The sequence below is a fragment of the Empidonax traillii genome, unplaced genomic scaffold, assembly GCF_003031625.1.
Source record: "Empidonax traillii isolate 1590-97213 ecotype Southwest subspecies unplaced genomic scaffold, ASM303162v1 scaffold734:size1267433, whole genome shotgun sequence".
Lineage (NCBI taxonomy): Eukaryota > Metazoa > Chordata > Aves > Passeriformes > Tyrannidae > Empidonax > Empidonax traillii.
Genome location: NW_020955927.1, coordinates 354,439 through 373,054, shown reverse-complemented (window position 1 = coordinate 373,054; position 18,616 = coordinate 354,439). Strand labels below are relative to the sequence as shown.

The following is an 18,616-nucleotide window of genomic DNA, read 5'->3' as shown; positions in this document are numbered from 1 at the left end:
GTGAACCCCAGAACCTCTAAGTTAAATAAGCCTTACTTTGAAAAGTAAGGTTTATTTTTAAAATGCCTTTTTGTAAAAATAAGACTGTTTGAAAAACAATCCCATTTTAAAAAGTACAACATGGCTTTGCATTTGGTTTAGTCTGTATCTGTATGGGGGTTTTTTTTATTATAGGGTTTAAATAAAACTGTGGTTTTATCAAATGGCAGCATCTCAGATGCAAAGTCTCAAAAAACAGATGGAAGAATTTCAGGCAATATTATTAGATGGGTAAATGTAAACAACACCTCTGAGAGGTTTGTTTGGGTTTTTTGTTTCTTCTTTCTTTTTTTTTTTTTTTTTTCAGTGTAAATTTAGCCAGTCTGGAGGTGACAATTCATAAACCCAAAAGGGCTGAACACGACAAAGGCTGGGAGTTCGAAGTACTTGATTGACTGCAATTATCCAACTTCCATTTCGCTCCCAGCTCCAGTGATCTCTGCTGGGATTGGCAATAAAACCCACACGCAGAAAAGGCATAAAACTCCCACGGTGTGGCACGTAGGGATTGGGAGGGGGAAACGGATAAGCAAGAGAAAATAGCACAGGGGAAGTTTGCAGAACCCTCAGCTCATCCACGGTAACTGGGAAGAGGGAGGCACGTCCCACCCAGCCCGGTGGAAAACGAGGGATGGATGGAGGTCCTGATTTTGAGCGGCAAAAATAACCTCTGGAACGTGTCTCCTGCTTATTCCAAGAGGTTAATTGCGCTTGAACACCGACTGCACGGCAGCCCTGTGGGGACTGTGTGTGAGGGATGCTTCCCTGGAAAACATCACCTCTTGCAGCAAGTCAGCCAGGGCACAGGTGAGCCCATGACTGATAACCGGTATAATCAGATTTAGATGTGAAATTTGGATACAGCTGGGGAGTTTTTAGAGATCATCATCAACAAGATCCCTCAAAAAAATGCAATTTTGAGTTCACGTTGAACATGGGCACAGATCCTTCAAACGCTGCATCGTTTGTCAGATGCACCAAGTAGCCCTAAAACGGTGGCAAAGAACTTTTGCAAAGATTTCTTGTGTGATTTTCACAAGAGTGTTAGTAAACTTCAATACTTTACTTGTGAATACAGTAACTTGTGAATATAGTAACTCGTGAATATTATCTGCAGCACAGTTGGCATTTCCCTTCCCTCCATCCCACCAACTGCAGGAGTGCAGATACCTGGGTAATTCATGCTCAATTCATGCATCAGCAAGAAAGTTTTCAAAAATAAACCAGTCATTTTTCACTACATTTTTGGGGCAAGTTGAACACACCACACCAAACAGCAACTCTTACTCTGGAGAAATCCACCTTCCCCTTAGGGGAATGGCTTCCCACTGCCAGAGGGTAGGGATAGATGGGATATTGGGAAGGAATTCTTCCCTGGGAGGGTGGGCAGGCCCTGGCACAGGTTGCCCAGAGAAGCTGTGGCTGCCCCTGGATCCCTGGAAGTGTCCAAGGCCAGGCTGGACAGGGCTTGGAGCACCCTGGGCTGGTGGAAGGTGTCCCTGGTGGAAAAGATGACCTTTAAAGTCCTTTCCAACCCAAACCAGTCTGTGATTCTATGGATACAGATTTTAAAAAATCAGGAGGTCACAGTAGAAGACCCCTGCTTCTGTAGATGTTTAGCAGAATCAGTCTTGTAATAGCCTCTTACAAAATTAATCCAAATGTCACGGCTCTAACACACGGTGCGTGTCTGAGTGGAGGAAATCTCTATTTGTATCTCAAAAACCAATATAACTGTGACACAGTCTGAAGTGGAGGATCTGCCTTAAAGGCCAAGACCATCTCCTGGGATGGCAACATTCATTATTAAAATACACTTAATACAGCAATTAAATTCAAATCATTAATTGCAGAAGACGGGTCTTGCTATATTAGGTTATTATTGGGAGAACACAACTATATAGAGACTTTTTTTGACTAGGTGAAGACCATATTTATCTTCTATAGATATGACATGCATAAGACAAGGTGTTCAGAAACTACAGATTCTGAAATATTTAAGAGATTGTTCTTGTTCTGAAGTTGCTGTCAGGATGAAAGAACTGGAAGCTCAAGAGAATGGGTGTTTAAGCAACAGGCAGAGACCTTGAAGTCACGGCCATTAATGGCTTTAGGTGAATATGAAAATTGTTTTTAGGAACAGGTTGGATGAATAGGCCTTTACTGCCTTTCCTTAAGGTATCTGCAAAATCTGCTAACTGGGTTTTGCTCCATAAAGTAAGAGTGACCTGGAGAAGTAAAGGATGATACAAATCACCTTTTGATTTTTACCTTCTGATTTCTACTACGGGAAATAAGGAAACACTTTGAGGTATTTTGGTCTGAGTGATCAGAAATGAACCCAGAGATATCCTGAAATGCTGACTGAGTTCTAGGAGGACCTAATTATGTCTGGCAGTTAACAAGACCTTGAAAACTGCAAGAAGCTTGGAATAAAGGAAATTATATAAAGTTCTGTGGATATTTACCTTGCTCTTCTTCCTTAAAGTTTTATACATATTAAAAAAAAAAAAAAAAAAAAGTGAAACACCTTGCTTATTTCTTGGACAGAACTAAAAATCAAGTAGTGAATATGAGGACAGAATTATGACTCTATAACTCAAGAGTGTGGTATGTCATATATAAAGAGAAATACATCTCTATGGTCCTTTTAGGAGTAAAAGTAAAAATCAAGTCCTGTCTTCTATTGTGTGCTATATTACATAAAAAGAGAAGCTTTCCAATAACTCATATTGGGGGAGGAATGGGTTTACAGCACTGGCACAGCAAATCCTAAAGCAACTCAATTAAATCAAAAGAAAAACAACATAAATGAACCACAAATGAAAGACAGAAACACTGCGAGCATAACACCCGCCACAAAATCCCAGGATATAAAAGCAGGAATGCCTCTAGCTCCAAACTCTGGGGAAAAGGCAAGGGAGGAAGAATCCTGAAGTTGAATATGCTGCAAAAATTCTCAGCAGGCAAATCTTATGAATGAAGATCTCCATCTGGAAACAGATAATTCCACTCAAACGTGTCACCCGATTGCCATGGCAACGTGACAGAGAAAACCAGCACTCATTAATAATGATTGCAGTGATAAATGAGCATATCAACTTATAATATTGAAACAATTACTGGATGGGGGGAGAGGGGGGAAGCTATGGTTGTTCTTATGAGAAAAATTTCTACAACACTTCCAGCCATGGCTGTAAGTGCCATCACCACAGAAACATCAGTAACAACACTAATTCTGGCTCAGACTGAGAAAAAAAAAAAGAAAAGGCCACCTGGAAAAAAAGCATAACTTCATCAAATATGTCTGAACTCACTGTCAGGCTCGGAGAGACCTTTCATAAAAACACCTAGCCTTTAAATAAATAAATAAACAAAATGTTGATTTACACTGCATTCCCCTTTCAGACACCTAAGGACGAACAGATTTGGCTCTGCTGTCATCAAGAGGGATGAGGGGTGAGCCTCTCTTCTCTATTTTTAGGGAGGTATCAAGTGTCAGGCAGGAGGTAAAAGTGGTACTTCAGTCACAACGCCGAGAAGAAAGTTTCGAGACACACCTTCATTTTCCTGTGCTTCCTATCTTCCCTTAGTCACTCTTGTCTTCCTGTCACAGGACATGCCAAGATTTATCCTTTATGCATAATAAGACACATTTCTGTTCTGTGAAATACGAACTTTCTGTCTAACAGCTTCCTCTGTACCATACTTATTTCTGCCAGGTGCAGAAAGTACTCCCACTGCTGTGAGTGCCACGGATCAAAGCTTCACGTGCTCTCCTCTCCTCTCCTCTCCCAAAGGCTTGGAAGCTGACAGCTATATTTAGATAAAGGACTGAGCTGCTCTTTCTCTAAAAATGTTTGTTAAAAAACGTAAGGCATTTTGATGCAATTCAACTGAAACATGTAGCAGCAGGTGAGCCACTGGGATGCTGAGCATCAAACATTCCAAACATCGTAAAATCACAAAATGGTTCGGGTGGGAAGGGACCTGAAAGCTCCTCTCATTCCACCCCCTGCCATGGGCAGGGACACCTTCCACCAGGCCAGGGTGCTCCAACCTGGCCTTGGACACTCCCAGGGATCCAGGGGCAGCCACAGCTTCTCTGGGCAAACCTGTGCCAGGGCCTGCCCACCCTCCCAGGGAAGGAAAATAAACTCTTTAACCACAGGGAAAGTGAAGGAGCAGAACTAAGACTGCTTGGGTGGCTGCAGTTCCCATCCCCTGTTAAAGTGCACCCTGTTTGGAGCACCGGAGGGGTGAGATGAGCTGCTCAGTTTATCCCAGAACTGTTACTGTATGTGTGTATCAGCTGCACAGATACCGGCACAAGCTACACCAAAAATCCCCAGAAAAGTCAACAGTTAGAGAAAGTAATTGCAAAAACCCTGTAAATTAATGTTTCTCGAACTAAACACTAAGAAAAGGAGAATACCCAGTTATCTTCTTAGCTGCAGCTTCGAGCACTCAAAGAGAGCAGCACTTCCATGTTCATTGGATCCTACATGGATGTTTCGATTCTGACTCAAACGCGGGGATTCACAGCTGTGGGGGTGGGTTTCCAATCCACTGGATGTGGGTTGGGAGTGAAATTTCAGCGGAGATCAACCAGCACTGGGAGAGAAGCCCATTGTCTTCCTCTGTCACCAACCCCAAAGCTACCAGTTCACGGGCAATCCTAGATCCCAGTGATCACACACTGTTTTCACAACCATGAACAGAATAATAAAAACAGCTTAGGGAATAAGCCAACCCATTTTTCTCGAAGGATTAGCTGAAAATGCTCGTTCAGATTTCCCAAGTCAAGTTATCTTGCCTTAATCCAATCTGAAAACACAGTCATTGCTGGGAGCTGAGGCACTGGACACCACTGGACATTAAACAGAGAATAGGTGCACGGACAACACACCGATCCTGCCAACAAAATATGAATCACCTGACAGAAAAAACTCTTTAAAAATCAACAGGCTACACAGACGGCAGCACATCTGGAAAGACCACCCTCAAGACGTATTTTTTTTTCTTCTTCCTACACAATCCTAAGGTGTGCCCAAGGAACACCAACCACTGCTTCTGCACAAGGCAGATGTGACTGCTAGGGTTATTTTTTGGGGAGGAGAAAAAGAGATCGAGACATTCAGTGTAACAAAAATCAGACCCTACACGCAGGATTTCTGCAGAACTGGAAGGACTACTTGTCCTAAAGCTTGGCAAGGCAGGGAGAACTCTCTTCTAAGCTATCAAGCAGTCCCACGGCACGTCCAGCTCCTCATGAAACATTAACTCCCTCAAGGGTGATGCCTACCTGAGAAATTGCAGCAAATTCCCTTCTACTTCATCAAACTACCCCTTTGCAGGCCCAAATCACGAAGCCATAATTTAGCTCCCTGGCAGAGACACACCACTGAACATCGACTGACACATCAGGAGATGTGCAGCCCAATCAAGGAGGTCATTACTTGGTTCCTTCTTCTACTTGGTTTCTTCTTGACCAAAAAGTTCCCAAGGCTACTCTACATTTTTGACTGTCACACAGTGCAAAAAGTGTGAAAACCAGAGTTGCACATCAATTTTCTATCACATTAAGCACAAAGGCTTGTGTTAACTAACCTGGCACCAGGGGCATCACTGCTGTGTCTACCTCAGGGGCAGGTAGGTCGGAGGAGAACTTCGGCAGGGAAAACCAAACCAACACATAAATAGAAAGAAGCATCACCAGCACACTGAGGGAGGTGATTCTGCCCCTCTGGTCCTCTCAGGTGAGACCCCTCCTGCAGGGCTGCCTCCATCTCTGGGGTCCCAGCACAGCACATGGAGCTGATGGAGAGAGTCCAGGGGAGGCACCAAGATGATCAGAGGGCTGGAGCAGCTCTGCTGCTCCCAGGAAAGGCTGGGAGAGCAGGGATGGTTCAGGCTGGAGAAGAGAAGGCTCTGACTGTGGCCTTCCAGGACCTGAAGGGAACTTACAGGAAAGATGGAAAGAGACCTTTTGCAAGAACATGGACTGACAGGACAAGGGGAATGGCTTCCCACTGCCACAGGGCAGGGTTAGATGGGATATTGGGAAGGAATCCTTCCCTGGGAGGGTGGGCAGGCCCCGGCACAGGCTGCCCAGAGAAGCTGTGGCTGCCCCTGGATCCCTGGGAGTGTCCAAGGCCAGGTTGGACGGGGCTTGGAGCAGCCTGGGGTAGTGGAAGGTGTCCCTGCCCATGGCAGGGGGTGGCACTGGATGCTGTTTAAGGTCACTTTCAACCCGGGCCACTCTATGACTTTATAACATACACACTGATGTGCAAGCCAGAGTTGTTTTGTGGAAATTATTTTTTTTCCCATAAAGATTTCTGCTTCATATGCACACAGGTCTGCAGACCAGGGAGGGAAGAGAGTTTCCCAGTCAGGAGACCACCTAAGATTTTTCCTGCTCTGGCTCAGACTTCCTTCCATGCTCCTCAGGGTTACATACTTCATGAAAAGTATGGAAAGATGCATGAATGAGAGGAATCACAGATCCTGACAAGATCAGGGACCCCCTGGCCAACACCCCCAGCGAACCCCTCTGGCCAGGACACGCTGCCAGCAGCTGCTTCAAGTGCAGGGAACGTACCACAACCTCAGAGGCCATTTCATTATCTCAGAAAAAGACTTAAAAATGAGGCCTGGACATCCTTAAAATCCAGTTACCGCTAAACACGCAATTTCTGCCTGGCTTGCACCGTCTTTGTATTTAAGATCTGAGGAAGCAGCACATATAAGATGGTATAAAAAAAAAAAAACAGCCATGTGATCATATAATTAAAGACTTTTGTGCACTCCTCTGCAATTACAAAGCCAAAAAAACAGTGCTGGTGGGTGTGCATTCATAACTATCTTTCAGCTACACAGACTTTTGCTTGCTGCAACTCTACAGTTCACATATATATGTATGTGTTTATACATACAGACACACTTTTTTTTACCTTTTTTTTTACCTTTTTTTTTTATTATTTAATTAACACATAACTTTGAGGCAGACGCCAGGTTGTTCAAAGGAAACCATTTCTCAGGTGGAGGAGATTACAGCCACGATGCTTGGCAGGAAGGATACTCAGTAAATGCAATTATCTAGCCCACTAAAAAGATCAAATTGAGAAATGAAAGCAGGAGAGGAAACAAGCAGCAGAGAGATTAATTAAAGGAACAGTCAGGAGGAAAACAAAGGGTCTGTCCCTTTAAAATACTGCTGTTCATATGAAGCCACCAGGTAGGTTTCTGGATTTAGGATGCCCCAACATTCCCCCACCATGACGGGGGACCAGGGAGGGCCTCCCTGCACCTTGAACACAGCACAGCATGGCCAGGTTGGAAAGGCCACTTCAACTCCACCTCACTGCTCTGTTTTTAAACTGTCCCTTGGAAAGTTAAAAAACCCCACCAAGCGCAAAATATTTAACTCTTTTCAGATTTTTCAGTGTCATAATGAAACTCTGGGTCTCTGCTGCCCCAGCCAGCGTCCATCTCTGTACTCCACTGCAGAACAGTTATCATTTTAGCACTGAACCTGTCAGGGACTATTCAGATTCCACAAAAAAAACCCTAATTGAGCATTCCCCTGAGCACCCCTCGTGCAGCACTGGAGGTCCTGCTCCTTTAGGGCCCCACTAATGTACCCAACAATTGCTCCAGGCACCAAAAACCCGTCCCACACTGAGCCACCCCAAGAGTTCCCTGGAAAATAAGTCATTACTGCTCCACACCCTCAAAATTACACACATCCTATTACTGCACATACAGGATGAGGGGTCTTCAGTTTCCTTGTCAATAAAAAAAAGCCGATTCCTCTTTACTTAACAAGCAATGCCATTCTCAATCAGTCAACTATTAAATGAGATTGCTGCCCTGCAAGGGAGGACTTGAAATGGATTTTTATATCCTTTCTGGCATAGTGGCTTTCTTCTATTAGCCTATCAAATTTTCACTGCTCATGTACCTCAAAGAATATTTGTAAATCAACAGCTATTTCATTTTTATTAATTCCATTACGAAAGGGACAGTAATTATCCAGGAGCAGCAACGTACTGCAGATCCATGATGAGCACAAACGTCTCCTCACTGCCTGCATTCCTTTAAACCAGGAGGGGAGGGGAGGACCTAATGAAAACTTGATTTATAAAAATACAGCACATATTTCCAGATGCAAAAGATACCAAAAGTTAATTACATTACTTTCCTCACAGACCATCTGAACAGCTCCCAAAATTAACCTGTCGGGAAGATTAATATTTCACTGTGGTTACAATGCCCAGAGTTAATTTATCATCTCTGGAAATGCCTACCTCCCTCAGCAGCACCCATGTTCTGCAGAAGCTTTACCTGAATCCCAAAAAAGCCAACATGTGCCACCCACAGAGGTATTTTGTTGAGGCAGGGATGGCAACACCCTAAGGAACTCCTGGACTATGGAATATGCTGAGTTGGAAGGGACCCATCAGGATCATCCAGTCCAACTCCTGGCCCTGCACAGACACCCCAACAATCCCACCCTGTACCTGACAGTGTTGTCCAAAGGCTCCCTGGGCTCTGGCAGCCTTGGGGCCGTGACCCCTTGACAACAAAATACAGGGGATAAAACTCAGGTAATGATAATAAACAGAACCATTAACACAATTTAGAAGACTTCCATAACAAAAAACAAAACAAAACAAACAAACAAACACACACAAAAAAAAAAAAAAAAAAGAAAGAAATTTTATCCCCCTCTTTTCCCCATTGAGTAGAACAAGGTCATTCCTGAAACCATAAATCCTGAAAAAAAGGTGACTTGGTGCTCCTCCCCAGCACCACAGCACACGGAGTGCTCTGCACCTCTGTCACCTGAGCAGACCCTTGCAGCGCTCCTGTTACAAGAGCAAAAAGGAAATATATTATTTAAAAGCACCCTAAACCCAATCCTTTCTGCCAGAATCCCCCCTCATACAGGTAAGAAGAAGAGGCACATGGCAGGGCATGATTACACCCTCTCAGCAGAAGCCAGGCTTTGTTTTTTACAAGTCCATGAGGCAGAGAAATCTTCACATTTCCAATTTTCCCCCAGTTTTTACAATTTTTTTCTGGTTCTCGCTCAAGACAGAGAGCATCAGCAATCTTGGGCCTCTGACCAGGGTCAACATGACTCTTGGCTGTAAGATTTATTTAAAATACCCACCATGGCACAGTGTTTTGGAGAATTATCTAATGGAAAAACGCCTTCTATGTTTGCTGCTTCTAACCTGTAAAGGCACCTCTGGCTGCGTATGTGAAGGGACACAAATACTTATTGGTCATGCCCCTTTCCCTTGTATTTAGCAGGTATTTATTCCAGTAGATACTCCTACCATAAAATTACAGCCTTACGTTGCCAAAATGAATACACACCCGTGCAGCCACACAGGGCTTACCTGGGGAATTGGAGGAATTGTCCCCCCAGAGTGAGGTTTTCCTGGACAAATTTCAGGTTTCTGGCTTTGGATTTCTGCTGGGTTTTTTTCAACTTTGTGGCCCAGTAATAAAACACCCGGAAAATGTCAAAAACACTGCGATAATTGAAAGTCTGTGGCATTTTTACCACGATTTTTCCTCTTTTACACCTACGGGTAGGCAGAGAACACCGAGGATTTTTAAGCAAAAACTAAGTGTGTCTGTACCATAAAACAAACGGATTTCCTTAAGCACCAAGGCTGCCAGAAAATACATCCTGGCTCCTTTCTAGCCAGCCCCAAAGGCAGATGTATGGCCCTATTTATAGCCCACTAATGCAATTGTGAAATGCACACCCCGTGCACTTTATTTGTGTTTAGCTCAGACTTTACTCTCCCCATCAAGCTAAGCTTGTAGGAAAGGTTACTCCCAAGAATAACAGCACATTATTAACTCTGTTCACATATCAGTTGCTTGCAGAGACTCAGGGGTGCCCTCAGAGCCACAAGTCCAACCCCTTCGGGTGCTCAGACACCAGCAGGCAGACTGCAAAAGGTGAAAGCTCACATGAAAGCAAGCAGCAAGGAAGGTATGACCCTCCTGGGATTCATTTCTGCTCCCAAACTGGGGGATAACAACTGTTTCTCCACCTTGGCTCACCTCCTCTTTTTAGACTGTAAATCCCCACTGAGGGTGATGAGTTGGAGCGTGTGCGTATCAATCACCCCAAACCCAGCCTGGAAACCCAGATAGGACATTAAAGATCTGAAAAAAAAAAAAAAAAAACCAAAAAAAAACACTTCCTCCACACAAAGGAGAAGGACTGCAGAATAATTCCCTCATCTAACACCGTGACAAGGGTTTGTAAACACACTGCAAGAAGATTAACCACCAGAAGAAGGTAACTACAGAGTCTGAGGGCTGTCTACCTGATTTATGGACACATGCTCTGCTTAAAGTACAACTCTCTCTCAGGTAGGAAAACCTCAGCAAACCTTTCTGTGGCAAAGGTCTGCCATCCATTTGGGAAAGTCGTCTCATTTGGGGTCTTTCTGGGTTTTTTTTCCAAAGGAAAAAATGCATCCAAATATGCATCAAGGAATGTCTTCTACCACTGTTGTTTTACTGCCCTAAGTACAGTTTACAACTAAGTATGTTTCCAGCACCCAGGTATCCTAAAAAGCTACTCTCCCATCACTTCTGAACTGGTTTTCTTTCCTGCTGGATCAGGGAAACTGGAAAACCAATCCCATTAAAAGTGGCAAGGTGTCTTCTTGCAGCTTACAGGAACCTTTCCGTGGGCTTGGATCTCTCCCCTAGGGACCATCTGATCAGTGTTTCTCCACTTGCAAGGGAAAAGAAAAAAATAAAAAGGAAAAGGAGTAGGGGAAGGGAAAGCTAGTTCAATCACCATCACTACATACAGGCCACAATTAATGGACAGATTAATTCTGTCCCATCTCTTCTCTCCCTATCTCCAGCCTTGGTCCCTCACTGCACTCCCTGGATGGACCCTGGACCTGCTTCGTTGCCACGAGTGGGGCTGCTCTTTCTGTGTCCTTTATATGCCCCTCTATATATTTCCTGGCTGGAGTAAGGGGAAGAGCTTGTTTTGCTCAGAGCAAACGTGTAGTTCAGAGCAGCTTCCTCCTTTCTTCTGCAAAAGCAGCACCTTTTCCAAGGGCTACAAAAGATGAGCCACTTCCACGCACAAAAGGTGAAAACACAGGTTTAGCTGACTCAGAAAACTCTTTGCATACACTGATCATAAACACACAAAACCTGAGGGTGGGTGGGGTTTGGGTTTGTTTTGATTTTTTTTTTTTTTTGAACTCTGTTGCTTCTGTATGGTAATAAAATAGTAAATTATTGACTCACCAAGAGTGTTCTCAGAGTTACACAAATACCTCATAAACCTAGATAGCACATGTGATTTTTTTATGAACACAGCACCAAAGTAGGGTTTGGTTCTATTCTTCTCTCTCACTTCCTGAAACGCATGCTTAGGACTGACCCACGTTTACTTAGATAAGGAGAAGGCTATCAACAAACTGTTCAAAAAAGCACAGAAAGAGAGAATCACAGAATGGTTTGGGTTTGGAGGGACCTTAAAGACCACTCAGTTCCAACACTCCTGCCCTGGGCAGGGACACCTTCCACCAGCCCAGGTTGCTCCAAGCCCCATCCAACCTGGCCTGGGACACTTCCAGGGATCCAGGGGCAGCCACAGCTTCTCTGGGCAACCTGTGCCAGGGCCTGCCCACCCTCACAGGGAAGAATTTCTTCCTGATATCTAATTAAAACATGTCCTCTGTCAGTTAAAAAAGCCCAGAGTCCAGCACAATTCTGGAAGATGCTCACGCACTTCAACCCCACGTTGCAATGCGCTCGCTCATCTGCTGTGCTTCAGCTTTCAAACACTGCAGCAAGATCTGCTTCATAACATGAGCTGCTGAAACCACGAACAGCACGAAACCTTCCCTTTAAGGAGCTCAGCCAGAGTTTGTATTCAGGAAAGGCAAATCTTCTCCTTTGAAACTCACTGTGATAGTTGGTGTTGCACCCCCGAGGCTGGGTTTTTAGAGAGTGGGTGCCTACATGTCCCTCACTTCCTCAGAAATCTAAGAACAAATGCTGAGGTTGTACCAGAAGTATTCATTTGTGATTGAAATGTCTTTAAAAAAGGTTATAATCTCAAAATATCCAGTATGGAATTAGGACACTGCACGGTGCTGCTCCCCTTATGCATCTGTCCCGAAAGGAGTTAAGAGCTGACATTGCAGAGGCACATCAGGACAGTGGAATGAGCTGGGGCAATTAGCATCTGAGTGCTAATCAGCTGACCAACAGAGTCAATAAAATAAAGGCTGCCAGGCAAAGGGAGCTGTGTGTGTGTTTTTGTGGGCAGCCTGGCGCAGCAAGCTCTTCTGATCACGGCACGAGTTGTATTCCCTGAGCTACAGCTTTCCAGTTTCAATTTTAGCTTTTTTTTTTTTTCCTGACTGTTGAGGGAGCAGCGTTATAATGGTCCAACAACAGGAAGGGGGGTTATTCGAGGAAAACACTTTTTTTAAGATGTTTTTCTCACTGCGAGGTTTATCTGAAAACTTCCCAACTTCGAATGGATCTCCGGAATTTTTGTGCACAGGAACGAGGCAGGTTCAGGAAGTTGCCTCGTATTAATTAAGGACATCTGAACAGTCTTGCCAAGCCTACAGATATTTTGAAGTGCCCTGAGCAACATCCTGAGACTGAACTCTTCAGTAAGATGATAATTCTAGGTCTGTCTATTAAGGAAAGATCCCTCAGAACAGACTAAACCCTACATAGGTTTGGGCATAATAGTTTTGGAGGTGACCATGCATATTTAGGAGAGGTAAATCACAGTCCCAAATTCCCCTTGCTATTCTATTCCTGCATATACTGGGTATGTTTTAAAGGTTTCAATTATTTCAGCATCTTTTTGCATTTACTGCAAACTAAGTCAGAGCTCTGCTGCCTTTGACAGTGGACTGAGATGCCCACATGGATGAGACAGGAAGGAAAGGAACTGGCTGCCACAAGGTGGGGATTAGCAGAAGTGAGACAAACCTATAAAACACACAAGAACAAAGCAAACATCAACCTGAGAAAACCAGGAAAGAAAAACTACCCTCGAGCTTGTGAAGCAATCAGATGTTATCACAGAATCACTGCATGGTTTGGGTTGGAAGGGACCTTAAAAACTCATCTCATCCCACTGTCCATGGGCAGGGACACCTTCCATTAACCAGGTTTCTCCAAGCCCTGTCCAACCTGGCCTTGTGCATCAATGGGTTTTTCAATCTCATTATACAATATCCCAATGAAAAAGATTTCCTTTCCCAGCCCTCTCCCAGCTGCTCTGAGATAAACTGGTTTATAAACTATTGTGCTTTGCATTCAGCTTTATTTAGACTGGTTTAGCAGCTGGAGCTGCTCTTAATAACAGAAATCCTATCCAGATATTCCCACTTTGTCAAAAGATTCTTACATGCCACGTTTGCTCTCCCTTTTGCAAAGCAGCCAAGAGCTCCATGGAAACATCTGGATTAATGAACACATCCTAAAAATTTTTTTTTTTTTTTTTTTTTTTTTTGCAAATCATATTACCTCTTACTTTCTTACAGCAAGAATGACGTCAACAATCTCCTCCCCAAATGAACATCCCATGATTTTTTATAAAGACACAAATAAAATTAGTCTACAAGGGAGGTTACATTATTAAAACATATGCTGCAATCAACAACGCTCAAGGCTCTATCACGGCATTTTGTTCTTCACTGGTATTTACATATTCCAGTTCTTATGTACTGCCCTGGAAATCAGCTTTGAAGTGGAATGAGGAATAAATGAAGATTTATTATTACTATCCTTATTAGAGGGATTTTAAAGTCATTAGAGACCAACAAGACATAGTAATCATATTATATCCAATCTTCTCTAGAACATCTCCTTTGATAGGCCTGCTAACTCAATTATTTAAATATATATTACAGCAAAATGCAGCATGACTTCCACAATTCGGGATAAGATGGAAATTTTTTATGTTTTCTTTGCAGTTAGCCGGAATCTGTCCTTACAGAATTCATGGGTGGCATGGTGGGTTCCTCAGTTTTAGGCACCAAATTCACAGTGATCACCTGGCTCAATGTGACTGCCCAACCAAAAAAAAAAAAAAGGTTAAAAGCTGGGGAAGAAATAAAGCACTGGAGATCAATCGTAACCTGCAGCAGCTTTAGAAAGTTTAAACAAAACCCTCACAGAAGCAATGACCTCTCAAACAGTCAATGGGTTTGGCTTCAAACAATCCCACCGGGAAAAGGAGGAAAAAAAGATCTAGAGGCTCTGAGGAAGAGCCAAAGCAGAACTGCACCGCTCTGGGAAGCTCAGAAAATTCTCTCCAGATTCAAAGTGACACCTGGAGTCGAGCAAAAAAAGTACCGATGAGAAAACTAAAATACCCCAGCACCGTTTAACTGGAAAGCACAACCCTTACTATTGCCTCTTTCTGCCTGCAGCTGGTGTGGGGATGCTGCTGAAGGAAGGAACTGTTTTCCCCTCGGCTGTGTCCCTCAGCACGGGGCAATATCCTGTCAGCACCAGCACCGTGCTCTTCTCCTTTATTTCTGTCATGGCTATTCCAAGTCCTTCAGGATTTCCTCTGCCTGTGAAACGTCTGAGCAGCCTGGGCTGCTACAGCCACGCAGCTCCTACCTGCTACTTCTGCATACCGACATTCTCAGGATGTTATTGATGCTGTCGCTGCATCAGCCCCCTTCCAACCCCACCTGACACGTTTCCTTTCCTCTGCTGCCTCCTCCCCAAAAAAACTAATCTCTAATCCCCTCCTTGCTCCTTATTTCCCTGCCAGCTCACCTTGGTCCTTGCTCTGCCTAATCATCCTGCAGCTCATTTTCAATTCCTACAGGCAGCAGAGATACTCTGCTCTTGGCCACTGGCACAGGGTGCCCAGAGGAGCTGTGGCTGCCCCTGGATCCCTGGGAGTGTCCAAGGCCAGGTTGGACGGGGCTTGGAGCACCCTGGGCTGGTGGAAGGTGTCCCTGCCCAGGGCAGGGGGTGGAATGAGATCACCTGCAAAGCCAGGTACACTCCAGCTCGACTTCTTCATGCAGCCAACTCCCCACTCAGGAGCTGTCTTCCAGCAGCAAGGGAAAAATGTGACTTCTCTGGTTACCACTCAACAAGCTGTTGAAGTCACAGACTCCAACCCTTCACTAAAAAAGGATCAGTCACGGAATCTGATCTTTAGCAAGCCAGGAAATGGTTAACAGCAGGTAGTACTCCTGCCAGTAGAACAGGGGAGGATTAACAGCCCTCAAATGGACCCCAGAATAGCTAAATGATGATCCTGCTGACACCAGCCCAGCTCTGTAAATGGGAGCCTTTTAAAATCGCTTCGATCTTCTTGATCCTCTGCCTCCAAAAGCTACATTAAGTTTCTTGTGTTAAAGTTATGATCTTTGGCCTGCAGGATGTGGTTAAACAACCACCACACACAAAAAAAAAAAAAAAACAACCAGAAAGCTAAGGCACCAAAAACTGCTCCCCCACCAAATATCAGCTAAAATCTAAACCTTTGAGAAACTGATAGAATTTTCTGTTCATGGCAACCCTTAAAGCCTGTTTTAAATAAAAGGAATACACTGAATTCACAGTTCCAAACCCTCCAGTTAGTGGAGGAGCACTGAACAGTCCTGAAGTTTGCTAAGTAACTGCTTTCTCTTCAGATTACCCCTCTGGGCATTCTTACTCTGGGATCCACTGTGAGAGCAAACTAGCCCTCAGAAAGGCTGAAAGAGTGAAATATCGTTGCTTTTGGAATGAAAGGGAGAGGTTATTTGCTGCTAGGCATGTCATTCTCACTACTGCACAAACAATTGCTGGAAAAGCCACCAGAGAAGAGAAGTTTGGTGTATTCAGTACCAATGAACCTATTTTAAGAACAACAGTAACAAGGTACCTATCTGAAAGTTAAGTCAGCTGTGAATAAGCTATCAGGGCAGATGCAGAAGTTCCATTTCTGAACAGCCTTTTGAATAATTCCTAACATTTAAAAAACTGTGCTATGATTTACATCATTATCTAAAAAACACTTGGCATATATTAACAGAATCTGGGGTGAAAAGAACCATGAGGCTGAGTGTGCATTTTATCTTCTGTTACTTTACCTGGTGCACAAGATATGGATCAGACCAGTCTTCCCACACAGTGAAGCAGATGTTTTCATCCTACTGAATCCCTCCCTGTTTCTAGTTTCATTGCACCTCCCAACCCTCTTTGCCACAGGATTTCAGAACTAATGTTTCATTGCTTTACAGGGCAACAGCAGTGAGGAATCATTTTTCTAACTGAAAAGGTTTTTATTTTTAGGAAATGAGTCAACCATTTTGGCACCCAGTGACAAATATCTAAGAGAGACACACATATAATAAATATGTGAGGGGGTCCTGTAGCTCGTTGCCTTTGAACTATTCCGGGATTTGTGACGTTACCACTTAAAATATTAATTTTTCCGCTTCCAGACTCGGGGAGAAAGATGAAACCCCGCCGCACTTACCACCAAACACATCTCCGTTCTGGTAGTTTTTCCCCTTCTGAGTTTCCTCTTCGTTTTGAACAGTAGAAACATGCTTGGCGGAGGCACAGCCCATCGCTTCATTCAGACAGCTCCAGCTGCACCGAACCACAGAGCATCTCTAGGGACGCCCGCTCATCGCTGCCAAAATAATCCACCTCCCCTGCCGGGCTGTCAAGGGTCGCTTCTACCTGAAAGACGGCAAAAGAGAGAGAAAAAACATTGGCAAAAAAGGTAACCTCTAGACAGGCAGCTTCAAGGAGATAAATAATGAGGTTGGCAAAGAGGAGGAGGAGGAGGAGGACAAAGCACAGGTGGCCTCCGTCGCTAAAATCTTATTCAATAGCATCTGGTACAGGCAGATGACAAGACAGGTAGTTGGTGATAAAGGTACATCAATCCTGCCTTGGAGCAGGAGCACAGTAGTTGAACTCTTCAGTCTCTTCCAGCCCCGTTCTTTAATCCACGGCTTGAAGAAAGGAACCCACAGAGATCTATTTCTCACCCAGCCAGCCATTCCCACAGAACGCAGAGGTTTTGGGGAAGAGAAGATAAGAAACCATCAATATCTGCTCCTCCTGTTCTTTTCACCAACTGAACCATCAAGCCAGATTTCTTACAAAGCATTTAACTGATTAAGAGCTGCTAACTGCAAGCGTTCAGACAAAATAACCCCTCCTACATCAATTAAAGACCTTCTGTTCATAGATGTGAGAGGCGATAGTCAGCTGTATTATCTTTTTAAAACGTGTTCCTAACTCTGCTGAATCCATGAAACCTCCACCGCTCCAAAAGGCAGCAAAAATCCCCACTCTGAGATGGAACAACCCTCCCTGAACAGTCCAGATGTCACAGAAAACAAAAGAAGGAAGAAAAAGCTAATTCATAGCTGTGACATTTTAGGTTATAAATAAAATCAAATTTAAACCCACGAACTGCTTAATTGGTGTTCCTCACTTGAACAAAAACAACTTCAGAGTTTGGTAAGATGACCTGGCGATTCTGCTTCTGCTATTGCAGTGAGTGGCTTTCATCGAGAAAAGGGAAGGGCTTTGGAGGCAGAACCGCCTCTAACTCCAGCTCGCAGACCAGCCTGTCTTGCTCTGCACAGAAAAGTCTCTTTCCCAGCTTGGCAAGGGCGTTCCAAAGCTGCTCATTCCCTGTTCTGAGCAGCCAACCCTGCCTGTCACACCTGTACGTGCATTTTTATGTTCAGTTTATCCCCCAACACGCTCACTCCTTTTTTTTTCTCCCTCCTACATGTGCACACCTGAGCACAAATTTCTCATTGCCCCTTCCCTCCCTCCCTCAGTCACAAGCTACTCACCTGAAAACACCGGATTTTATAGGATTGGGTTGGGTTGGAAGAGACCTTAAAGCTCATCCAGTCCCAGCCCCCTGCAGGGACACCTTCCACAATCCCCAGCTTGCTCCAAGCCACATCCAGCCTGGCCTTGAACACTTGCAGGGATTCTCTGGGCAATTTAACACCAGGCCTTCAGTGCTGTCAGCGAGAGGGAGTGAGCACATACCCCTGAGCTATTTTTTAACCCTTAATGGCTACGTTATTTTTTTAAGCAAAACCCAGGTTTTGCAGCAAATTCCAGTATTAAGCCGGGGAAGTTTTCCGCTTCCTCGAGCAATCTTCAAAGCCATTCCTCAAACCGTTTTAATCTGCCTCCCTGTCAGGCACACAGACAAAGCTACAGCCTTGCCAAGGCACAAATCACCCTGGAGATGCTTCTGTGCACACCCAGCAGCCGATGATACCCCGAGCGGCCCATCCTAATTACGCTGCCACGTGCCGTAAATACCGACGCGCTCCTTCTACCTAAACCACCGTGGGAGCTGCTCCTCGGCTATTCTGCAGTGCCAGGGAGGGCCACAGCTGACAAATTCATCTTCACACGTGTCCCAGAGACAGCCTGCATTAAGGTCCTCATCTCGCTGCTGGGGTGGGAAGCGAGGATCGAAGAGGATTTAAAGCACGAGACAGGTAAAGGCTCACACGCGGGAGCTGTGGGAGAT

The 18,616-nt window shown here is 44.4% G+C and overlaps 1 protein-coding gene across 1 annotated transcript in view; it reads right to left on the bottom strand.

Moving 5' to 3' along the window:
* The window catches only part of CUNH1orf21 (chromosome unknown C1orf21 homolog), a 64,188-nt gene extending 47,409 nt beyond the window's left edge, over window positions 1-16,779 (bottom strand). The window contains exon 1 of the mRNA XM_027900512.1: window positions 16,571-16,779. Coding sequence (XP_027756313.1) covers window positions 16,571-16,664 — 94 coding nt within the window. The 5' untranslated portion in view covers window positions 16,665-16,779. The remainder of the gene's footprint in view (window positions 1-16,570) is intronic.
* Between the last annotated feature and the right edge of the window lie 1,837 nt (window positions 16,780-18,616).